The sequence below is a fragment of the Felis catus genome, chromosome A2 (genome assembly GCF_018350175.1).
Source record: "Felis catus isolate Fca126 chromosome A2, F.catus_Fca126_mat1.0, whole genome shotgun sequence".
Lineage (NCBI taxonomy): Eukaryota > Metazoa > Chordata > Mammalia > Carnivora > Felidae > Felis > Felis catus.
The window spans coordinates 15,787,810-15,812,790 of record NC_058369.1 but is presented as its reverse complement, the minus strand read 5'-3'; the positions used below and the strand labels follow the sequence as shown (position 1 = coordinate 15,812,790).

At 54.9% G+C, this 24,981-nt stretch overlaps 1 protein-coding gene across 4 annotated transcripts in view; it reads left to right on the top strand.

Annotated features, from left to right (window-relative positions):
• Window positions 1-3,559: 3,559 nt before the first annotated feature.
• The window catches only part of FYCO1 (FYVE and coiled-coil domain autophagy adaptor 1), a 74,580-nt gene continuing 53,158 nt past the window's right edge, over window positions 3,560-24,981 (top strand). For 3 of the 4 annotated variants that reach the window (XM_045049228.1, XM_023248072.2, XR_006592048.1), the window contains exons 1-5: window positions 3,560-3,712; window positions 14,904-15,041; window positions 18,844-18,950; window positions 20,599-20,724; window positions 24,344-24,450. In XM_045049228.1, coding sequence (XP_044905163.1) covers window positions 14,987-15,041; window positions 18,844-18,950; window positions 20,599-20,724; window positions 24,344-24,450 — 395 coding nt within the window. In that variant the 5' untranslated portion in view covers window positions 3,560-3,712; window positions 14,904-14,986. Of the gene's footprint in view, window positions 3,713-14,228; window positions 14,350-14,903; window positions 15,042-18,843; window positions 18,951-20,598; window positions 20,725-24,343; window positions 24,451-24,981 lie in introns of those variants that run through there. The other variant, XM_023248080.2, reaches the window with a different exon arrangement.

Sequence of the window (24,981 nt, the reverse complement as noted above, 5' to 3'; positions counted from 1 at the left end):
CAGCCCTCCAATCAGAAGGAATGCTATGCTTCCTCCCGGGAGTTTGGGGCATCCTGAAAACTTGGTGGGAGATACTTTGCAGGTTTGGGGGAAGTTTGGGAAGGGGAAGAAGGATTATTCTGAACTATGCTCTCCACTTTGGGGCCAGCCCAGATTTTAGGTGTGGGTGGTTGTAACCGCCCCCGCACTCCACCCCGCCCCCGCACCCCACCCCCGCACCCCACCCCTGCACCCCACCCCACCCCACCCCCACCCTGCTACACACACACTCCCAGCTCCTCCACAAGAGAAAGTGTGGCCAGAGGGCCCAAAGGAGGACAATGGAAGCCTGGTTCCTTGACTTTGACCATTTCAGAAAATCAGAGGTGAGCAGCACTCATGGTTAGAGAGAAGATATGGGCAATGGATGGGCATGGAGAACTGGGTGGTTACAAGGATTAGAGGTGGGCCCGGGGATAAGAGGGGGCATGTGGACCTGCAGGATGTTCCTGGCCCTGTGTGTACAGGCCTGCTCTGTGTGAAGGCAGAGGGAAGCCCATGTTAGGGGGCGTAAGATTGCAAAGAAGGATTAGCACCACTCTCAAGTTGGTCAGCCTCTGGTCATTCTTATTTGGAGAAAGATTTCTATAGGATTACTCTAGTCCCAAGGAATTGGTGGTCCTTTTTCCAGATGACTTAACCTTGACTCAGAGAAAAGTATATGACTCGATTGTCCACACGACTGGGAATGCACGCCTTAAACACGTCACCTTAAACGTGTCATTAAAACTATTATTCCAAGGCACCTTGCAATGAACTATGGGAGTTTGGGGAAGGAAGTACCCACTTGTATCTGTCCCCCACTTTGGTTACAATTGGTTCAACAATCTGCCTCTGGTTTTTTTCCAAAAATAAGGATAATGTGAGTTAAAACAACAACACTGAACATTACTAATTTTTCAAAGCAACACTGAACAACAACAACACTGAACATTACTAATTTTTCAAAGCATCTTATTTAATTTTTTTCAATGTTTATTTATTTTTGAGACATAGACACAGTGTGAGCAGGGGAGGGGCAGAGAGGAGAGGGAGACACAGAATCCGAAGCAGGCTCCAGGCTCTGAGCTGTCAGCACAGAGCCCGACGTGGGGCTCGAACTCACAAGTCATGAGATCATGACCTGAGCCGAAGTCAGACGCTTAACCAACTGAGCCACCCAGGGTCCCCTCAAAGCATCTTGTTTATTTAAAAGTTAGAGGAAACCCACAAATATTGGCCTCAATAGGAAATCACATCCCCCGTTCTGACTGGATCCTTAGCAAGCCACTTCCTCTCCTTATCTATTCAACTCAACTGGAGAGGCTTAAACTCTAAGATCCCTCCCCGTGATTAAGAAATGAAGTCTATGAGTCTATAATTTCATGAGTTGCATTTCCATGACGTTCTTCAGGGGATACAAATCTGTAGCTTCGTGCACGTTATCGGTTGAACTGTGTCCTCCTCCTACTCCCCAAGAAACTCTTGTGTTCATGTCCTAATTCCCGGTACCTCTGAATGTGACCTTGTCTGGAAAGAGGGTCACTGCATATGTAATTAGTTAAAATGAGGTCACAGGGGTGAGGGCAGGCCTGTAATCCAATATGACCGGTGTCCCTATAAAAACGGGAAATTTGGACAGAGACCCAGACCAAGGGAGAATGCCAGGTGAAGGCTGGACTTACGCTATCACAAGTCAAGAACACCAGAGATTGCCAGCAACCACCAGAAGTTAAGAGAAAGGCAGGGGATGGGTGTTCCCTCACAGCCACAGAAGGAGCCAACACTGCAGACACCCCGATCGTAGACTTCTAGCCTGGAGACCTGTTTAAGCCACCTAGCTGGTGGGACTTTGTTACGGCAGCATGAGCAGACCAACACGGGGCGCCATTTCAGTGGGTGTGAAGGGAATCCTAGCGCATCTCAGAGCCCCTCATGGGCTTTTAGTGTCTACCTTGACCACAAAGAACACGACTCCTGACTGAAGACACCCACAGGAGACTGGAAACTGACTTTTACTGAGATCTGCTCTGTACCAGGCCCATATATGTGCACATCTCACAGCCACCCTGTGACATTTCTGTTTCCCACTTAGACCAAAGAGGGCATCAGAGCTCAGAGAGGTCCACTCTAACATTCATAGCCCCGAACACGTGGGATCGCTGCCTGAGGCAAGAGGTCATAGCTCCAAGGAGCGCAGTGGGCCACAGCTCAGAGGACACAGGGCGATGCACCTGAGCACCAGGTGGCACAGCCCTGAGGACGTGAGCTCACAGTCCTGATCAAGTAGGGGCATGGCTGCAAGCCTGTAAGGTCATGACCCCAGGGACATGGGGGCAAGGCTTCTGGCATATGGGGTCATGACCCATTCACTGGGGCCATAGCTCTCAACATGCGGGGTCACAGCCCCAGTCACGTGGGGTCACAGTCCTGAGGATGTGAGCTCACAGTCCTGAGAAAGGGGCACTAAAATCCGACATTAAAATCTCTCCCACCCTCAGTATGTCACAAAACCATTCAGACTGTGGTTGGCACAACGATTTTCCCTTTGCCATCGTCCCCCTGTTCCCTCTTCCTTTCGTAGTTTTTAACAGGAAGAATGGAAATCACTTCCCCACACCCCCACGGATTGACTGTTCCATCCATCTCATCACTGATTTGTCTGTCCCTCATTAACTTATAAAAGATGGCTGATGACATGCCATACCCCAACCTTAAGTAGGAAATCTATTTCCTTTCCCGTATTATCCCACCCAGCCAATGGCTGGGGCCGTGGCGCTTGGCTGGACACCAGTAGCTAAGTCCTGCAAGGTAAAACGGTGTTTCTCGATGAAATGGTGGGAGCTAGGGCAGAGGAAAGGATGCTGCAGGCAGAACTAAGGAATGGCAGAGCCCAGGCTTCCGTCACAGGCTAAGTACCCCGGGTGCGGTTACTCTCCTGCCTTGGATCCATAGTAGACATCATGAATGAATGCACTCTCTTGAGTCCAGCCTCAGAATGCCTTGCAACTTAGAAACAGAGAATAGAACTTACAAATAGAAATCGGGCCGAGAGTGGGGCAGAAGTCAGGAGTGGTAGTTCATTCATTAACACATAGTTTTTGAGCACTGAGTTCAAATAGGTCCCTGGGTTTAGAAGTGAGGGGGACCCGGGAAGCCCAGCGACACATGCTTTTCATTTAGCCCGCCCAACCTACCAAAAGTACTATCTTTTCGACACGCAATCAGTATAAAAGTAGTAAGAAGCTACTTCACGGTATTGTTTTCATACGAAGTCTCTGGAAGTCAGGTGTATTTTGCACTTACAGCCCGTGTACTGTTCAGCTCAAACTAGCCACACTGCAAGTTCTCAAAAGCCACACGGTGACGGCGCTGCTTTCAAGGTGCCACACCGATGACTCGGGGACACACCGAGCCTGCGGGGACTGAGAGGCTTAGCCCAGGGCGGGTGGCACAGCGGCGCCAGGAGACGCAAACCTCAGCGCGCGCCGCGAGCCGGGAGTCCTAGTCCACGCCCCTCTGCCGTGGGGTCCGACGGGACTTGTAGGCGTTGGCCTGCGGAGCGTGCCGGGAGTTGTAGTCCGCGCCCGCCTGCGGCGGCTCTGCGTATCATGGCGGGCTGCGCCGTGCTACCGCACTCTTCCGCTGGGCCCCAGAAAGTTTCGCTTCTGCCAAACAGTGGACCCACGAGCGCGTAAGTGCCGCGGGGGGCCGGCCGGACCTCGGGGGCGCCTGGGCCGCTGTCGGCCTCGGAGCGGAGAACTTCCCTCCCGACGCGGCTTGTCACCTGTTGCCCTCACCGTCCCCGCCCATCCCGGGTCTCCCCCAGACCCGGTCCGAGCCCTTGCCCTTGGCCAGAGGGCCGGGGAGGCACCTCTCGGTCCGCTGCTGAAACTGACCCTGGAACCCTGGTTGCCTCTGGTGGTCAGTTGGAAAGACAGATCCCCAAACACCGGTTCCAGGACCCCCGAAAAGGAGCCCACCATATAGGAGTCTCAGAACAGCCCTTGGATCATTTAGGCACAGGAGGACAGGTCGTGGAGTTTCTGCCAGGATTGTCCGAGAGGCCACTGACTATAAGAAGCGAAGTTCCGGGCTCAGCCGGGCGGGGATAGCCCAGACCTTGTTTCTCCCTCCCTCCCGTAAGGGGACAGTTTGTTCATCCCGGGCCATCTTCGGGCCACGGCCCGTTCTCTTTACCTTATGTTCAGGTGCAGGGGCTCAAAATAGCCCCCCCCCCCCCCCCCCCCACCCCGTGATCTTTCCTGAAACACCTGTGGATTTGGGATTGTCTGTGGTGTGGCTGCTTGGGACTTGCGCTAAAGAGTCCACGCTATTCGGAACCTCGGCTGGGGGATGTTCTAGGGGGAGGCCTGGATTTTATTTTTGTGTAAGGAAAGCGTGTGTGTGTGTGTGTGTGTGTGTGTGTGGTTGACACATTAACCACACGTCTCCCTGTTCTGTGCACATGTATCTTCTGATGCCCCTTGTCACTCTTCACAACTCCCACTGGCTGCCCCCTCCAGAAAAAAAAAAAAAGAGCATTTACTGAAGCTGCTTGTGTTGGCCACAGCCTCTGCTCCTCTGCGTCTTTACCACGGCAGTTTCCTTTCCCACAGAGAAATGGGTCAGGGGCTCTTTGAGGGCAGAGGATCAGGCTGTAATCAGCTCACTGCCCTCCTGCCCCTGCAAGCCTTGTGGTCTCTGTAGCAAGCTTTACTCCCCTGCCATCTGCCTAATGCGGCTTCCCCTGCCGTGTTGGTGCTAATAAAGAGCCGTCTCGCTGAGGTTTTCTGCTTTCAGTGGCCCCCACCTTCCAAAGTGTGCCCATATCAAGTGGGCTCCACTGGACTTTCCCTTCTGTGACAGCTGCTGTTCATAAATTACTGAATTCCCTGTACCAGTCGTGGGCCATTGTTCTCATCACCCTGGAAGCCAAAGTTAATTGTCTCAGTGATGGGACTCGGCCTTCTTTGATTAAAGGGGTCTGAGAAGCCTCTTTGCTTTAGGAAACAGGTTTTCTGCTTCTCTTACAAGTGTTCATCTCTGGGTTGTGCTTCCTTTTGTTTTTAAGTTGTTTTTGGTATTTTATTAGGAAAATAGTGAAGCATAATCATTGAAAGGATTGTATAGTGAACATTGGCTCGCCTGTTAGAATCTACAACCAATAGTTTACTTCAGTTAGTTTTGTAGTTGTTTTAATGTCGGTCCTCTGGCTGTTCCTTGGATGGTCTTTGCTCCGTGTGGCTGGTTTTGGGGCAAAAGCAGGAGATCAAGAGCCACACTTTAAACCACACTAGTCCTTTGGGGGCAGGAAGACACTTCCCGCCTCCCCCAGATGTTTGCGATGAGAGAAACTACCCAAAAGAGACAAGATCAGAACATCTGGTGACTTTGACCTGTGCTGGTCACCGAGGCTGTGGGCTGCTGCCTCTAGAACGCATAGTAGGCACTCAAGAAATGGCAGTCCCTCCCTTCCCTGGAGGGGAGAGGTTTGGCTGATGGGTAACCTGTGTTTTCTGGTGATTCCAAGGACAACTTGGGTGACTCCAGACTGGAATGTCCTTAAACACGAGGCAGAGGAAACGTGTTGTCTAGCTGTGGTCTCATGGTGAAAATCACTGATAGGAGCTCAGTGTCTGGGGCCACATCCCCTGGAGCAGCCTCAGGACACACAGCAGGTGAGGGTCAATAACTGGTGCCTTGTGACCAGCCAGAGGCCTCCCGTGAGCAGAGATGAGGGGGGTCCAGCTGGTCAGCATCTGCTCACCTGGGCCTCAAAGTCATTGTGTTGCTCCAGAGATAAGCAAGACTCTATTTGTGATCTCATTGTCAGTTTGGGGATCTTTGCTTGTTTTTGTTTTTAAAGCTCTTGATTGGTAGAAGGGCCTCTGAGCAACTACATGGATCAGTCGTGTGGGTACTGAAATGTTTCCTTGGGTCTGTATTATCCTCTTGCTGCTTGTAGACATATCGTTTGGCACTGTAATGTCCCTGTAATAAGAGCTTCAGCCTCAGAGCACGTGGGCTCATGGCTTTTATGAGATGAGGGTGGTTGAGCGGAGCTCCGTGGGGCAGGGGGGCATTTCCCCCTTTTCCACATGTTGCAGCCGGTCAGCCTGATGGTTTTCGTGACCACCAATGGTCTTCCACATTCACAAAGGCCTTTGTGGCATTTGAAAGACACTGAGCGCCTGTTTCTGGTTTGGCCAGATCCTGTTTCCAGGGATGAGGACAGGTACATCAGTGTGGTTCTGAGGGGATCTGTGGTCTGGTTACAGTACGTCACCCTGCGGCTGTTCTGGGCCCCACGGGCAGGTCTGGCTAACCACCTCAGGAGCCTGGGGTACTGCATCCTTGACCTGGGGCAGAAAACCGAGCCTGTGGGATCCAGAAGAAAAAGCTGAGCCGGAAAAGCAACCCAAGCAAGCTGTTGGTCTGCAGGGGGATAGGCCAGGAGGAGAATCCCCGTAGGAGGACCGGGGTGGGCTGGACAGCTGAACCAGACGTGGTGGTTTCACAAGGAGCCAGAAGGAATTTCCTCAAGCTGAACCTGCAGCCCCTTGGGCTTCTTCCAGGGCCGTCTGCAGCCTTGGTCAAGAGCAGGGAGGGGGCACTCGAGAGCCTCAAGCAAAGTTAGCCACTGGGAACGTCTGCTCTTCTCCTCCCCTGCCTCCTCCTTGAGGAAGGTAAAGGGTAACCTCCCCACACTGCACACGGGGGAAAAAAGCCCAAACAAACAAACAAACAAACAAACAAAAAACAGGAAAAAGTAAAAAACCACAAACGCCACACACAAGGTAGGAAAAGGTCAAATAACTTCCCCAGGACAGACAGATTTGCTAAAATTGCCTGAAAAGAGTTTGGTGAGCTAAACATAGCACAGTATCACCAACTGGGGAATGATCTTTATCGCATAATCCGTTGCACGTTAGGGAATGGAAATCTCACGTTGACTAGTCCGATTCCAGAATCTGAATAGGGTCCAAATTGGCAAGCCTCCATTACGATTGGTAAAAGAGAAGATGGTTTTCTTGCCCAGCGCCAAGCCCCAGCCTCAGAGCCATCCTGGGTCTTGCTTGCCCTTCCTGTCTGCCAGCATGGCCCCACCCCCGAGCCCGTGTGCACCCGGGATGTTCCACTTGTCATCCAAACACGGCTATGCTCAGACCCATCCATACCTCCCCTCTACCCTGGGAGTGTTCTGGTTGACGGTTCCAGATCAAAGTCCCGGGGATGCAGAGAGGAGAGGGCCTTGCGTGGGCTGGGTGAGTCGGGGAGGTGGCTGTAACGGCCGTGGCTATCCTTGACCAGATAGAGTGAAGGAGGCTTCTGGATAAGGCTGCCTCAGGCCGGAGCTGTGGGGCACACTTTCTCCCATGGACACGCTTAATCCAGCCAGTCCCTAAATTACATTATTCCCTTTCTTCTTGGGATAGTAATGCTGTAATATTTCCACAGTAATGACGGTATAATGTCTATCATTACAAATTACACAAGTAATTTATGTCCAGTAAAGGAAACTTGAGAAATCAGAGAAATCGAATGTTTTGAAAATTTACCCACGTTTTCCCGCCATGGAAGGATAATTCTCATCATTTACATGTTGGTGCCTTTCTACGCCTAAAGTTTAGTTAGATCTGCGGAGTAAGAGACTACGGGTCCGGTTTTGTCTAACTGGTTCATTCATTCCCCAAGTAAGGTACTGAGGGCTCTCTGGGGGTCAGGACTGCACTCTGTGCTGGGGAGATGGTGAATAGCAGTGGAGCTTACGGACTCATGGAGAAAACAGATTAAACGAGAAATGACCGTATGGGCGAAGGGCCACAAACGTGGAAGAAAGGCAGTGGTGGCTTAGGATCCCGAGCAGCGTTGAACCTGGGGTCTCACGTGTTCTGTTCATCGAAGAACTTCTCAGGCCTCCAGTGACCTCTTTTTGGTCTATAAGCTTAGGAGGAGCTTTGCCCCTCTGGACGGGGGTTCCTGGAAGGCCAGTGCCCACTGGCCTTGTTCACGGCTGCGGCCCCCGCTCCTGGGTCAGGCCCGCCTCTTACCAGTGGTGCCCAACAAACCGCCCGGCAGGCGGTTTGTTAACACGTACGGGTTACACTTGGCTTCTTCAAGGCTGTGTTTATTGGCTACAGCATATTCCGGCAGAGATTCCGTTCATAATTCGTCATTGGCTGTGCTCGCCCCCTTGATACTCTGGTCAGGATTGTCCCCGCCCTGAGCCATAGGATCTTGGAGCTCTGTGACGTTCTCCATGTGCACGGGGTTAGTGCTGTTCGGGGGCAGGAATACATAGATGCCCCAGATGGTGTCTCATGTTCGTGCAGCTGTTCCAGGGGCTGCCCAGAGCTTCCCACGTGCCATCACCGCCTCCCTCACCGCCTCCCGGGCATTTCCTCTGGGCTCTCCGGTGACAAGGCCTCCGCCCTGCCGCCCCAGGTATGGGGGTGCGGCTCCCGCCAGAGCAGCCTACCTTCCACCTTCCTGAAAGAGATGGTTCGGTTTCCCCAGGCCCAGAGGCAACACCTCACACCCACGGGTCTCTCCGACCTGCTTTCCTGGGCCAGTGGACGGGAACGGGGGGGGGGGGGGGCAGTTTTGTGTGTGTCCGGAGGCAGTGACCAAGAACCCCAGGATTGTCGTTGGTGGGAGCGCGAGGGCCAAGAGAAAGTTCAAACAGGGATGGGCAACTCGCAAGTCCCCCTTCCCTTTAAGAAAGAAGAGGGCAAGCGAGAAGGAGTGTTTGGGGAAGGTGACCCAGGCCTGCAGTTGGTCAACACTTTAATTAGGTCTGAGGGGTTGGGCCGCCTCGTGAGGCTTTGTTCACGAGTGCTGTGACGGCACCCTCTCGAAGCTCTGCTGAGGGCAGCCTGCTCCCCGACCCTTTTGTGTGGAGCCAGCAGGACCGCCGGGCCTTCGGAGCCCCAGGTACCAGCCAAGTGCCCCCCTTTCCAGGGGTGGCAACTACATAGATGCTAGTGGCTGTGCTCAACCAGACCCAGGCGATGGACTTTTCCAGAAAGGCTTTCTGCTTTCGGCCCATCTGAACCGTCCTTGCCAACGTGCTTTCCTGGTCAGGGTGGAACTCACAACTGACATGCTCCACCTCGTCTGGGAGTGGGGGCCCCTATCTGGGTCCCTTCTCAGCTAGCGGGTGAGGAGCAAGCACAGAACGTTCTGAAGACCAGGCAGGGTTGTCTTCCACGCCCCAAGCCTGCTCCCCCTCGGATCCTTCTTTCCTCATGTGACTAGTCAGTTTGCTGTAATTGCTCCTGCCAGAGCCAGTTTCTGGGCAACGTTAAGAGTATTAGTCATTTGCACCATAGCGTAAATAAGTTTACGTGAGCCGTTTGGTGCCTTTCTTTCTTAATCTGGGACTAGACTTCTGTCTCTATTGTTGCGGCATCTGGGCAGACGTAGGAGGAGTTTGGAGGCTGGGGAAGAGTTGTACCTCTAATATAATACCTAAGCCATGACTAGGAGCTCAGGCAATAGTCCCGGGTGCATGTAGTCCCTTTTCCACTTTACCAGAATATTGGATGCTTGCAGACATGCTGGATAAGCGTAAACATAATTTTGAGCTGTTGGCACGAGATTTCAATGTTCCCCCAAATTTTATAAAATGAATTCCTCTGGCATTTGAAAGAGCTTGCCAGAGACAAGCGAGGGAGGTTTTTACAAGCCATGCAGCAAGGGCCCTGGGTTCACGGAGGCATGGGGTACGCTCTTTGGGGCCCTCGCGAGGTGTGGGAGTCCTGGAGTCGTTCCCCTGGTGCTGAAGCGGCCGAGGCCAAGGCCGAGGCAGTGCAGACCGAAGCTCTCCGTGTCTCCCGAGTTAGGAGAGCAGCCGGCTGATGGCCTGTCAGGATCCTGCTGCTTCAGGCCATCTCTGTGATACCACAAGAGACAGATAGTCAGTGGTTGTCCCAGGTTCCAGGCACACAGCTTCTGGAACCCTAGGAATTTCCTGACTGATGGGAGTGTCTTTTGTTTTGTGGGCCTCTTTTCAGCCACGCCTGAGTTTATGCTAATAGGGTGACCCTCCTCAGCCCCTGGGATGGCTTCAGGGTGGGGGCTGGTTGCCTGAAGAGGCAACCATGTGATTAGAGGGTTGGAACTTTCAGCCCCACCCCAGACCTCAGGGGAGTGGGCTGAAGGAGTTAATCACCCAAGTCTGCGGAATGAGGCCTCCATTAAACCCCGAAGTGAGGGGGTCCTGCGAGGTGCTGCTGGGTGGGGAGCCCTGAGTGCATAGAAGCTTTGCAAACCTCAAACCAGCCCCCCCCCCAACTCTGCGCCTCTCGTCTCTTCCGCCTGGCTGTTCCCAGATTGTATCTTTGAAGATAAACCAGTCATCTTAATGTTTTTCCATATCTTGAGAGCTGTTCTAGCAAATTATGGAACCTAAGGAGAGGGGATCGTGGGAATCCCTAATTTAGAGCCGGTTGGTCAGAAGTACGGGTAGCAGCCTGGGACTTGGGACCAGCGTCTGACAGCCAGGGCCGTCTTGTGGACAGAGCCCTTGACCTGTGGGGTCTGCACTGACTTCAGGTCATTAGTATCAGAACTGAACCGAACTGGAGAACCCCCAGTCGGTGTCAGAACTGGTTATTGGTGTGGAAAAAAAGCCACATGACCGTGGTGTGGCGAGAGTGCCGCATTCTGTGTCTTCCGGTGGTTAATAATGACCTCAGACCAGGGAAGAGGGAGGGCAGACTGCTAAGAGCCGTCACCCCAAAGTTCAGGAAAAGAGCATTCCTATAGGAACCATGATCTTCCAAGGAAGCTCTGATTAACTGCCTGAAACCCTGTGAGGTGGGGGCACCTGGGGGGCTCAGTCGGTTGAACGTCTGACTTCAGCTCAGGTGGTGATCGCATGGTCCGTGGGTTCGAGCCCCACGTCGGGCTCTGTGCTGACAGCTCAGAGCCTGGAGTCTGCTTCGGATTCTGTGTGTCCCTCTCTCTCTGCCCCTGCCCCGCTGATACGGTGTCTCTCTCTGTCTCAAAAAAAAAAAAATAAATGTTGGGGTGCCTGGGTGGTGCAGTCGGTTAAGCGTCCGACTTCAGCCAGGTCACGATCTCGTGGTCCGTGAGTTCGAGCCCCGCGTCGGGCTCTGGGCTGATGGCTCAGAGCCTGGAGCCTGTTTCCGATTCTGTGTCTCCCTCTCTCTCTGCCCCTCCCCCATTCATGCTCTGTCTCTCTCTGTCGCAAAAATAAATAAACGTTGAAAAAAAAAATAAAAAAATAAATAGAAAATAAATGTTAAGAAAAATAAAAGAAACCCCTGTGAGGCGGGACCCCCACCGCGACCTGCAGGTCCAGCAGCCGGTTCTCTGGGGCACATTACCTGGGTGGTGACTCAGGCTTTCCGGAAAAGCAGCTTGTGTAATCAGCAGCTGGGCACAGCTCACCCCGTGACCCGGGAACTTGGCATCAGCTGAGCGCGCTCCGAGGGTCAGGCGGAGGCGGCCTCGCCCGGCCGTGCGGACACAGGGCCGTCTCCCAGAGTCCCCGCACGTCTCGAAGGAGCACGTTTCTGTCTGTCGAGGCTCATGACGGCAGGCCTCAGAGACGGCTGGTTCCCAGGGTCCGGGTGTCCACCCGGCCGGAGCCTGTCCTGCGAGGTGCTGCTGGGTGGGGAGCCCTGAGGGCGTAGAAGCTTCGCAAACCTCGAACCAGCCCACCAACCACCCCCCCCCAACTCTGCGCCTCTCGTCTCTTCCGCCTGGTTGTTCCCAGATTGTATCTTTGAAGATAAACCAGTCATCTTAATGTTTTTCCAAATCTTGAGGGCTGTTTTAGCAAATTATGGAGCCTAACTCAGAATCTGCCCTCTTCCACGAGTCGGGTCTCGGCCTGGTCTGAAGCGTGCACACAGGCCCAGGGCCTTTGAGGTCTTGGGTGTCTGTCATTTTCCTCTGAGCGTCTTTCTCCCAGGGACGACAAGGCTGTCCGTTGACAACAGCCAAATGAGAGGAATTTCGGGAGAGAAGCACCCTCCATGCTCGCTGTCCCCCTTCCCCCCCCATCCCGGTGCCCTTTCCTCCTTGGGTCTCTTCAAAAGACCTCATCCTCATTTTTCAGGCCTGGCACACCTCGGTTGCCCCCGCCTCTCACCCTCTCCCTCCCCCAAGTGGAATTAATTTTCCCTTCCTGAGGCCCCACGGCATCTTCCTAAATTCGTCACAGTGCGGCCTTTTTTGTTGAGATACAATCTGCAGTCTGTGAGTTTGACAAATGTATGTTTGTCAGATACGTACGGTCATGTAACCACCACCACGGGCAAGACACGGAACAGAACTGCCGCCCCCCCCCCAATTTCTGCCGACTCTTGTAGTCATGCCCCCCCTTCACCGGCACCCCTTCCCGCCCAGGCCCTGGAAGCCACCGCTGTGACCTCTCCCCCACGTTTTGCCTTTGCGAGAATATCATGCAAATGGAATCATAAAGGACGTAGCCTTTTCCGTCTGGCTGTTTCTGCTCAGCAGGAAGCATCTGTTGTACGTGTCCATGGCCCGACCCTTTCATCGCTGAGTACCCGTCGCTTTTTATTCCTATCTCTGCATGGAGCTCTTCTGTCGTGTCCAGATAGCGGGATATTTTTCCGTCTGTCTGCTTGGTGCACAGCCGAGCTCCTCCAGGGCTAGACCGTGCCTCGCGTGCGTCCGTGTCCCCAGCCTGCGCATGGAAGGAACTTGACACAGCATGGTGTCGGGGCAGCTGTGCATTGACAGTGCGGACCCTGGACTCTCTCTACCTCTCCGGGAGGGGCAGCGTGCCCACCGAGGCATCGGACCCCCTGCAGAAGCCCGGCTGAGCCTGGGTTCTGGCTCTCCGCAGGGCCCTGGCTGGCCCCTGCTCAGGCTCTGTGCTCAGCAGGTGCCCCGGAGAGCCGCCTAGGGATGGGCAGGCTGCCTTCTCGAAACCCACTCCCACCCTCGGTTTAGTGTCTGTGGCGGGCAGGGGGTATCTAATACCTCTTAAGGGGCTTTGGAGGGCTCTCTGTGGACCCCCTGCCTCTCTTGGGCTCCATGTCAGGAATCGCTGGGAGTGTGGTTTTGATGTGTGCCTGTCTCATTCCTCCGAGGCCAGAGAAGCCCTCTTTGGGCCTTGTTTGCACTGAGTCCCAGCTGTGCCAGCTTGTTAGTTAAAAATAGGCCAAGGCATATCCGCCCTGTGACAGGCCCTTCTTGCTTCAGGCTCATGCTGGAATGCTTATGTAAATATTTGGAGGAACTTGAAACCTGGGACTGTTTCTATTCCAGAGTCATATTGCCTGGACTCTTGGAGCGGGAAGGGGAATAGGGCTGTGGGAAAGGGAGGGCCAGCACGTGTGAGAAACACTCAGGGTGGCGGCTCATTATTTGGGAGACGCTGGAGTTCAGGGTGGTTCCTAGAAGCCAGCGGAAGGGGTTGGCCATTTGTAGTAGGGACGATGCTGAGCTATAGATCCACAGGGTTTGAATCAGACTCACCAGGGCCCAGACCACGATTCGCTCCTTATTGGCCCACGGCCTTAGGCGAGTTTTATGTGGCTTCTCCAACTGGTGTTCTCTACCCCACTAAGGCGGTTGTGGGATGAAAATGATCACGCGTGTAAAGCCCCTATCAGGACCCAGCGCATAGCACACAGTAGGCCCTCACTCAGTGGTGGCTGCTCTGGCTTCCTCTAGTCTCACCACCTGCTTTTGCCAACAAGCATGACACAACCTGGTGTTGGATGTCTACGAATTGGAGATGCCCAATTCTTTTTTTTTTAAATTGTTTTTAATGTTTATTTTTGAGAGAGAGAGAGGGGGGGGGAGGGGGCGCGTGCATGTGTGAGCAAGCTGGGGAGGAGCAGAGAGAGAGGGAGACACGGAATCTGAAGCAGGCTCCAGGCTCTGAGCCGTCAGCACAGAACCCAACGCGGGACTCAAACTCACAAACCTCGAGATCATGACCTGAGCCGAAGTCGTATGCTTAACTGACTGAGCCACTCAGGTGCCCCTAGAGACGTCCATTTCTGACATTCCTGCTGTAGAAGGGACACTGGAGCGTCCCCGTGCATACCCACACTTGTCTCCAGTGGCACTCGTGTGTCCTCACCTCTGCTGGTCTTCAGCCACTACCGTGTCCTTAAATCACTTTAGCAGCTGCCCGAGCAGGGCTGGTAACTCAGGACTCACCAGCTGCAAGAGGACTGTAACCAAGCTTAAAATAGACCGAGGGTTGCCCGGGCCCCCGATGCAGGCCAGGCGGCGTCTACACAGCCAGGCCGAGCTGGGTTCTGGGCAGCTGGAGCTGCTGAGCCTCCACGAGCGAGCTGCTTCCCCCACAAGGCAAGCCTGGCTTTCTTTGGTCCCGAAGCCCCGGGGGTCCTCAGCCTCTCGCCTCCACCGCCACCGGCCAGACGTTACTAACTGTTGGTCAGAGGAAGCCAGCCTGGGGAGGACAGCGGGCCGGGCGTGGGGGAGACAGGGGTCTGGTGGTGGCCAGCACCATCAGCTTAGCAGGCCGCCTGAATGTGGGTTGGGCTGGGTCTGGCCTCCCCAGAGTGACGGGAGCCCCTGGGAGGCATTTCTCAAGGTCGAAGGAGGGTGAGGCAGTCGCGCCTAAGAGGGGAGAAGAGGAGAGACGCTCAGTGAATCATGCTGTTTGGTTGAACCTATCGCCTTTTCAGCCCCAACCCAGGTCATTGTGTCTGAATAGAAGTGTGTCAGAAGCCAGCCAGGGAATGCCCACCGGGCAAGACCCACACAGAAAGGTCAAGCCCTTTCCGCTGAGGGAAGACACCCAGATGGGGCGACTTTGGGCCCCGGGGCATGCCCCTCTCGTCCTGTCTTCATGTTGTGTCTGTCACTGAGCCCTCCACGGCCTCCCTCTCCCTCTCCAGGTGTCACCATGGAGTCTGACCTCTGCTGAGCGGACCCAGGCGGGAGGCGCACAGCCGAGAGAGGCGGCCCGCAGACAGTGGCCATGGCCTCCCCCATTGCAGAGAGCCAGCTGCAGAGAATCATCCGTGATTTGCAAGGTACCGTTGGGGAGGGGACACGCCAGGCTTGGCGGTGGGGGAGCTGGGCTGTGCTCCTGCCGCCCTCTCATCCTTGTCACACGGGGAGTAACTGGAGCCCTCGGGACACATCTCGTGGAGGTGTTTGGGGCTTGGGTGTCTGCCCTGTGTCAGGCGGGGGCGGCTGGCCCGGGCCTCCTCTCAGGGCCCTGGGAAGCCAGTTTGTCAACAAAATCCAATACTGTTTTCTTTCTTCTTCTTTTTTTTTTTTAAAAAAAATTTTTTTTTTTTAATGTTTGTTTATTTCTGAGACAGAGAGCATGAGCAGGGGAGGGGCAGAGAGAAAAGGAGACACAGAATCGGAAGCCGGCTCCAGGCTCCGAGCTGTCAGCACAGAGCCCGACGCGGGGCTCGAACCCACAAACCGTGAGATCGTGACCTGAGCCGAAGTCAGTCGCTCAACCGACTGAGCCACCCAGGCGCCCCAAGCTAATACCCTTTCCTGGGCCTGGGGTCTGCTTTCAGTTCATGTGGGCGTGAGTGCTACAAGCCCCCTGTTTGGTCTGGCGGAATCTCGGGCCTTCGGGCCTTCGGGCCTCCAGGCCGCGATGGAGTTGGCCCATTTGGGGAGGCCGCGTTCTCCCTGCCTCAGCAGGATGGCCAGACACCCGCCTCTCTTGTTTTGTCGTCCTACCCAGTCCTGGCGGGCGGACAGCCTGTCTCCTGTGACGCACTGCAGTTCTGGGCCCGCCGCCTCCCGGACGCCCCTGAGCTCAGCGCAGGGACGAGACTCGCAGCTCCCGTGTCCCTGGAGAAGGGCCGGGGACGGTGCACGCGGAGTGAGGCAGGCTCGGGGGAGGAGCCAACCGCTTTCTCTCCCAGCTGCAGAGTCTAGGGACCGAGCTCACCCTTTTAGGTGACGTGCCGAGGGTCAGGAGTTGGGCAAGCTTCCCGCCCGCCTGAGCTCACCGGGGCTGGTCTGTACGGGTCTTCGGAGCTCCCACGCGGTTGCTACAGACGGTCTGAAGCTGACCGCTTCTGACATGTCACAGAGATTACGGCGCCGCCGTCCTGAGTCGGGTTCCTACCCGCGAGCACAGTGATGAGCAGCCGCGGTCTGTCACACCCAGGGCCGCTGGGCTAGTGGCGGCCGCAGCACGCTTCTCACCCTGCCGGTCAAAGGTCAGTGAGAGAAAAGTCGGTCAGGCTTGCCTCCCATTGGTGTAGCACTTCGGGCCTCGAATAAGCCGAGAATCTCATGGCGTTCCACACGTGCCAGGCCTTATGTTAGTAGCCCGTTATGTCCTCACATTTGGTCTCCGAGGTAGGAACCATTATCCCCATTCTACAGACGCAGAGAGGGGCACAGAGAGGTTAAGTGACTTGCCTAAGGTCACACATCCAGTCGGGCAGAGCCTGGGTTTGCATACACACCAGGTGTCAGAGTCTACACTCTTAACCACACCAGCCTACTTCCAGCTAAAACGGTAGATGGTTTTTCTCCTTCAGCCTAAACACACACACATACACACACACACACACACGCAGAGAAAGCGAAATGGCAGGCCCTGCAAATCTGAGTTCACCACTGGCCTTGAGAAGTTTCTCCACAAAGGAGGCCACCTTTTCTGCGTGTCAGTCTCTGTTCTCCAGCATGACTTTGGGACCCAGGGGTCTTTATTGGGAGGGAAGAGAGGACCCCCGCTAGAGCCTCTGGTCCAGGGAGGGGGCCAGACATCGGCACTTGTTCACGTACCCTTTCCCACCCTTGTCCCGACTGTTCTGGTCATCTCTGGCATCCCAAGGCCATCTGACCCGCCCGCCGAGCACTTGGAAACACCACTTTCTCAAGACCCTTCCCTTGCATCTGTTGGTAACTGTCTTCATCGGCACACGGCAGATCTTCAGCATCTAGCCTGGGAGTGGAACGTCCCCAGGCGAGGGGTCCTTGGGCAGTGCGCAGCCTTCGTGCCTGCACAGGGCAGCCCACTCGTCCTCCTGGGGACAGCACTGACGAGGGCTTTGGGGTCAGCTCCTGGCTCTGCCTTTTAACCCTGGAAGATGCGGGATGAGTCCCGTCACCTTTCCGAGGTCCCGTTGCTTTCTTCGTGCGCGAGGTCAGCTCGACGGTAACACCCACTTCTCAAGATTGTTGGCAGACACAGATGTATAATTCACATAAAACTAAGATTATCCCTAAGTAATGCATTTGGATTATCAGAGATTAGAGCGGCAAACTTCGTATTTCATACCCAAGCCTCCTTCTTTCAAAATTTCAGGAGTTCCCAGATCAGGTTGTGAGCGTTAACCCACGCTGAGTGGTGGAGGGGGGAAAGGCTTGTGCCTTCCCTGGTCCCCGGCCCTCCCCCGGCTCTCAAAGCCAGCCGCGGCCAATACTTCTAGAGGGTGCCGCTGGACAGCAGTCACTTGTGAGAATTAGTCCCAAGAGCCTGTCTTTGCCCTTTGCTGACCTCTGCCTGAGGGGTCGGTAGCGATTGCATTTTAGCGGCTCGGGCTCAGCTTCAGTGCTGGGCCGGCCTGCTTTCCAGCCGTGGTGCCTGGGAGCTCCTGTTCCTTACGAAGAAGGAAGGTCGCAGGGGAAGGTCGTTTTGTCCAGCGGGCCCCAGCCATCTGGCTGGGGGTGCTTTGCCCAGTGTCTACACCAAACACAGCCTCTCACAGTCTCTCTGTCCCACAGCAGAGGCCGTAAATGAGAGTCAAGGTGGTTTTCCTTTCTTTGTGCACAGGGAGGTCAGTTCTCTCAGAAGTGGAGAGGCGAGCCCCGGAGTCAGAAAGCCCTTGAGAAGACCAGGGTTCTCATTCCAGCCCTGCTGTTCGCCGCCCTTGGTCTTTGGCGAGTGCTCTGACTTCCCCAGGGGCTCCTTATCCGCCAACAGGGATGATGATATCAGCCTTCATCGGTCTTTTTTTTTTTTTATATTAAAAAAAAATGTTTGTTTATTTTGAGAGAGAGAGAGAGAGAGAGAGGAAGGGAAAGAACAGGAGTGGGGAGGGACAGAGAGTGAGAGAGAAAGGGAATCCCGAGCAGGCTCCATGCTGTCAGCACAGAGCCCGACGTGAGGCTCAATCTCACGGACCGTGAGATCATGACCGGAGCCGAAATCAAGAGTCAGACGCTTCACCGATGGAACCACCCAGGCGCCCCATCAGCCTTCATCATTCTTAAGTTTTTTTGTTTTTGTTTTTTCACATTTTAACAGTTTGGAATTTGGGATCATTTTAAGACCAGTCGCGTGTTAGATTTGTCAAAACAAAACAACCCTGCCCCTCAGTGCCGTATTCAGTGAGAAGGCCGTGCAAAGGCCTGGCCCCTGAGGGGCCCTCAGCTCCCAGAAGCAGGTGTCGTTGTCGTTCTTGGGATTGTTCTCTTATTTGCACATTCTGGGGCTTCTTGAAGCCGGGACTTACCCTGTACTGAGCAGTAGGGTTATGGGGAAGAACGACAAGGAACGTGGCCGGAATGAAGGGCAAAGCTTTCTGGAAGTCGCCGGCAGGGGCCTGCTGAGTGACCCGTGCACATAGCAAACGTGTGTTGCATGCATATTACGGGCCTACATGGTAGAGGCCTACAGGGATGGCCGAGAAGTGTGCCCCATTAGGGAGCTGTTCTAGAATACCTACCTGGGGGCTCTCAGGCCACCTGGACGCCTTCAGGCCCGGCATTACCTCCATCCAGCGTTTCATATCGCTTTTTGTTTCCAAGGGGCTCTGCCATCATCGACCACTTGCTTCTCGCGCGTCCTGGGGTTATTCTGTTTCTCCCTCTGAGGTCAGTTACGCGTTTCTGTTTGTTGTCTTAAAGATGCCGTGACAGAGCTAAGCAAAGAATTTAAGGAAGCAGGGGAGCCCATCACGGATGACAGCACCAGCTTACACAAGTTTTCTTATAAACTCGAGTATCTCCTTCAAGTAAGTGACTCCGTACCATGTTGATTTCTGCTCTGTTCTGTTTCTCTCTTGCGTGACTCATCAGCCTTCAGGATGTGGGTCAGACAGCTCTGTGGAGCCATCAAGCCCTGCTGGTTAGACTGAAAGTTCGTGCAGTCCCTGGCGAGAGCTTGAGCCTCCCAAGTGCAAGCCTCTGAAAAGTCAGAATGTTGCCCCTTAGGATGATTGTTGGAATCAAGAACATTCTTTAGAGATTTAGGTCATCTTAAGGCAGGTCATGAGGTCACTGGATAGCAGGGATCTTCACTTTGGGGCAGTCACAGACCCCTTTGAGAGTCTAGTTAAAAGCTGTGGAATCTGTCCCCAGGCAGACGTGCATTGCATGCACACCCAGTCACACGTTCTCCACACTGAAGATGACCCAGAAGCCCCCGTTTTAGATCCTTGTTGCTCAAAGTGTGGCCCACAGACCAGCAGCAGCAGCATCACCTGGGGGCAGGTTAGAAATGTATTCTCAGTTCCCGCCCTGACCTGCTGAATCGGGATCTCTGAGGTCAACCCGGGAAGTTTTGTTTGAACTCACTCACAGTGTGATGCTTCTGTCTGCTTGGTTCAAGAAACGCAGATCTACAGGGGCGCCTGGGTGGCTCAGTTGGTTAAGCGTCCAACTTTGGCCCAGGTTAAGATGTCGGAATTTGTGAGTTCAAGCCCTGCGTCGGGCTCTGTGCTGACAGCTTGGAGCCTGGAGGCTGCTTCAGATTCTGTGTCTCCCCCTCTCTCTGCCCCTCCCCCCCCCCCCATGCGCTGTCTCTCTTCAAAAATAAACAAAACATTAAAAGAAAAAAAAAAAACACACAACCACACAGATCTAGAGAACTCTGCAGATGTGGAAAACCACAGGCAATCACAGGAGGCAGGAAGGAAGTGGACCAAAATGTTAACGGAAGTTCTCCGAGGGACAGGGCATTGGGCATTATAGTTTTTTTCTTTTTTTTAGTTTCATCCAGATTTTCTAACGATTTATCGGTCTTACTTCCATAACCAGAAGAACTACTACAAAATGCTATGTTATAGAAAGAAGCACCTTTATCATTCCGAACACCCTAAGTTTGCAACGTCACATCCCACCAGAGCCTGTGTAAGGGATGAGAGCCTGCTGGGGCCTGGGGAGAGATAGGTTTTAGTTTTGGATTTGAAATGACTCAGAGCCAGCATTAATTTACACTTAACTGCACGCATATTAAAACAGTGTTGGAACTTGAGTAACTGGGATGAGATGTCACCAACCCATTTCCCTGTGTTGAGACCAAGTTGACCCTCATGTGTTGTTGCCCTGAAGACTTTCCACTTGTATTTCTTCATCCTGTGTTACTAAGCCCCCTTCGGTGGTCTTCCTCCCCACAAGGTGCACAGAGGGGTTACCTTTTTTTGGGGGGGGGGCTGTTATTCTTAAATCTCACCAGTTGTGTGAACTTGAGCCGGCCACCTAACCTCTCCTAGCCTCTGTTTCCTCATCCGTAAATTGGGGATTAAAACACCCTCCTTTGCCAATGAAGGGCCTTGCCCAGCACCGGGTAACTAAGAAGGTTTTGCTGTTCTTTATCGTTTAAATGGTGGGATGAACAGCAGCGGGCGTGGCCCTCCTCTCTCTGTCCCTTCCTCTACGCAGTTCGATCAGAAGGAGAAGGCCACCCTTCTGGGCAACAGGAAGGACTACTGGGATTACTTCTGTGCCTGCCTGGCCAAGGTGAAAGGAGCCAATGACGGGATCCGATTCGTCAAGTCGATTCCGGAGGTAAGCTCGTGGCTGAGGATCCCACATCTCTCTCTCCCCCCCCCGCCTGAAGCATCTCTCACCTGGACCCCCGCAGCAGACGGCCCCGTGAGGACGTGGGGGTGGGGGGTGGACGGCTGGTAAAGAAGTAAGGAAATTGGGGCCCGGGCCCGGGCTCCGGGAAGCCACCCAAGCGAGTGCTTACCAAGTCCGGGGGTGGCTCGGTCCTGACCCTGTTCCCTAGACCGCAAGTGGTCTGCCTGCTTGGAGGCTGTTCGCGGGACCATGAGGGAGGAGGGGTTGCACGCAGCACGGGACGCCTCCGCCTTTTAAAAAACATTAGTTCCTTAGATAAAATTCTTAGAGTTTACTAGGTGCTTTCCCTATAATTTGCCCAGGAAACTTGTTTTTGTAATGAAGAGAGTGATGTGAGACCTCAGGAGACGTTTCTTAAAATGCTGGTTGTGCTAAGTAGCTTCCTGCGTTCTGTTCTGAACCCCTGGAGAGCAGAAAGCCAGGGCTTTGCTGTGTTAGAGAACTCTGGAACAGCACATTCTCCCTCTCTCTCTCTTCTCTCTCTCCCTCCCTCTCCCCCCTCTCTCCCTCCCCCTCTCTGTCTTCTCTCTCTGCCTCCATCCCTGTCTCTTCTCTCTCTCCCCCTCCCTCCCCTTCCTCCCTCCCTGCCCCTCTCTCTTTCTCTCCCCTCCCTCTCTTTCCCCGTCTCTCCCCCTCTCTCTCTCCGTCCCCCTCTCTCCCCTGTCTCTCCCTCTCTCTCTTGTCTTCAGCCTAGTCCCTCTGGGAGTGAAGAACTTTGCAGATTCAGGAGCGACTGAACCCCTAGATGTGGGGCGGGAGGCCTAAAGGGTTTCTACCTTTCAGCTTCCTTTTCAGTGCCTCCTTAGTACAGTTCAAGTCCCGGTAAAGCCGGCAGCTGTGCCCCCTGGTGGCCCTCCCGGGGGCTCTGAGGTAGCCCTCAGAGGGTGCTCTGAGATCCCTTCCCGCCGCCTGCCAGCTGGAGCCCGAGGGCTTTCTTCTTACAGAGAATGACAGCGTTAGATACGTTAGATACGTTGACACTGAGGGTCGAGCGTTTTCCACCCTCTGACATCTGAGAAAAGGAGGAAAGACCTTGGCTGTCAGGCGTCTGTTCCTTGGATTGCCATAACGTCCATGCAGCGCCACGGTCTTGAGCATTTTAATGCATCACCCGCCCAGAGAGGGTCTCATTGCCTTCTCTCTGAAAGTCTGGAGGAAGTTCTCGGTGTCGCTGTCCGGCCTTCCACTCCTCAGAGCACCGGAGGCCTTTGACTTTACGGCTTCGGACAGCTGAAGTCTGCAAATGAGTTTGGCTTAGTCCTCACGGCCCAGGGTTACAAAATGCTGAAATCTACCTCTTGCATAGCACACAGACCTTTAGATGATCCAAGGCCAGGGAAGCTGACTTCTCAAGCAAAAAAGTGTTCCCTGCTTGCACGGACGTTGTCGGTTGCCTGGAGGCTGTGTAGACCGGGCTCCCCGCAGGCACCCTTGGTGGGGATTCCCGGGAATGGCACCAGGCCACAGGGCTGCCGGGTGCTCGGGGTAACCGTACCGATGGAGTGTTGCCCAAAGCCGACAAGCCAGAAGGTAAAAGTTAATGGGTAAGGAGCATAGCTGGGCCCACCTCAGGCCCCCTCGGGGTGGGAATCAGCCCTTTAGGCTAAACTCTTCCAAGGCTGTAATCAGCCACTTCCAGGGGTTCCGAACAAGCTCAACCTGGCCTACGCGTCTTTCCCCGAGACGGACAGGCTCCCTTCCGGGGTGCAGCGCGCCGTTGGGCTGTCAGCACAGCGGCCTGGCGGGAAACCGAATCTGCTCTGGAGTCCCTTGCGGGCTTCCCTGCCCTCTCCAGCTGTGGTAGAGCTTCTCGATACAGTGCAGCGAAGTTTGGACTAGGTGCTAAGCATTTAAGGAGTTAGGTAAGGAAAATGAACCCATGACCTCAGAACACTAAAAAATAAAAAAAGCTGTGCACTGTTTTCACTCAGAGTACAAAGGATGTTGCAAGATACCTCTTTAAATAAATCACTCCACATATATGTAACATATATAATCAATTTGGGGGGCGCCTGGGTGGCTCAGTCGGTGAAGCATCCGACTTCGACTCAGGTCATGATCTCACGGTTCGTGGGTTCGAGGCCCCCATCGGGCTCTGTGCTGACAGCTCGGAGCCTGGAGCCTGCTTCGGATTCTGTGTCTTCCCTCTCTCTCTGCTCCTCCCCCGCTAGCGCGCGCGCTCTCTCTCTCTCTCTCTCTCTCTCTCTCTCTCTCTCTCTTAAAATAAGAGGCTCACAGCCTCTCCTGTTCTTGACGCTTCACACCTTTTTATTTTTTTAAGGCTACTTCGTATTGTGGTATCGTTTTCTTGAGTCAGCAATCCAAAAACCCCCAGCTCTGAGCTGCAGGGGTGCTGCGTACTGGAATGTTTACCTCATCGATTCGAAAAGGCCGTACTTGAGGCTGGACCACAGATTTCCTGTCTCAAGCCCGTGCCACGATTGGCGTCCTGATGGCGTGGGGTGTCAGGACCGTCTTTTGGTTGGAACGGGGCTGCCCCTGTCCCCCGCCGCCAGGCTAAACATTTCTCACCTCTGACGGGGTGGGGAGGGTATGGGGTCTCTACTTACCCCGCTCAGACCCCCGAGCCTGACAGGGCAGGGTACACATGGCAGCTTGAGGGGGCCCTGAATTCCTTCCCGCTCATGTGGAGCTGCTGGGGGCGAAACATCGGGAATGAATCCCGTTACGCAAACCGGCCGCCTGTGCCCACAACTGGCAGAGCCCTGCCTTGGCCGCCTCACAGCAGAGTCTCTGACCGGCACACCCACCTCCCTCCCAATAAGCTTCCGGAAACCTCTCGAGAAGCCACGTTCGGGCACCGTGGGGTGAGGTTTTCAAGGCGGGCCTGCAGCTGGACCCTTCCGTGCTGTCCATTTCAGACTGAAACGGAGCCACACGCGATGCTTTTCTTTGTTACCCCAGTGTGACCGGGCTGCCTCGAGAGAGCCCAGCTCTCTCTTACCCCCTGGGTACCTTCTGACCAAGTGCAGAGCTGGGACGGCGTCGACACGTCCCGATTTTACCGATGGTTTCGCGAGAACACCGAGTGGGCCATCACACATCCATCCGAACTTCTTATGAGTCCCCCCTACGCACCCCTGCCTTTCCCCTCCTCCCTCTTCCCCTCCCACGGGGGCTCCAGCCGGCCTCCTGGCCTCTTCCCCTGCACCTCAAAACTAAGCCGGACATGAGGCAAACCAAGATGGCCCCTTCCTCGAGCTCGCTTCATCTTGGTGTGAGGGGCCCCTCCTCTACCTGCCACATTTTCTCCTAAGTGTCCCCAGTGAGCTCCCACGGTGTCCCACCTGACGCCAAACCCGGAGCTCCGGGTGGAGCCGGGGCGGGAGAATGACACGTGCGTCCTGAAAGCGATGTCCCAGAGCCTCCCGCGAACGCGTCTTCCTTGCCGTGTTCCCCGGAGTCTGCGGGTCCTTCTCCCCTGAAGGACGCCAAGGGGCCTGGCTGCTTCAGGCCTCGCCCTCCGGGCGACTGGAGGTCAGGCTCCCGGCTCCTCACGGCCACGTGCTCTCCTCGTTTCCAGCTCCGGACATCTCTGGGAAGAGGAAGGGCGTTCGTTCGCTACTCCCTGGTGCACCAGCGGTTGGCAGATACCTTACAGCAGTGCTTCATGAACACCAAAGTGACCAGGTAAACGCACGGCCGCGCTGGGCTTCACGCCGCGAGCCGAGGTCCCCTCGTTCGGGACGGTGAGCCCACGGCAGACGCGCCTGCCGGGGTGGCCCCCCGGCCCTCCCACCCACGCGGTCCTCTCCCACCTGCCCGACAGCAGCACCGCCTGCTCCCAGGTGAGGACCCGAAGCCCCGAGAGGCCGAGGGCCTTTCTCCGGGCCCCACTGACGCCGAGTCCTGACGCAGGAGCTCGGATGCGGATCTCTGAGCTCGTAAGGCCGGGGCGTTTGCCCCCACGGCTGGCGTGTCCTTGGGGCTGACCCTGATGAATGGACGGGCCCCGCTGGCCACCCTGAACCGCCAGGCCGCAGCCTTGGCCTCTCGGCAGAATCAGCTATGGGATTTTTAACCCCACCGAGCCCGGGGCCTCGCCTGAGACCCCGAGTCGACACCTGCTGGCTGTGTCTAGGCTCTCTGGACGTTGAAGTAGGTGGCCAGGTCGAGAGCCCGGGTTGTCCAGGGAGTTGGTCTTTGTGGCGCTGGTGCTGA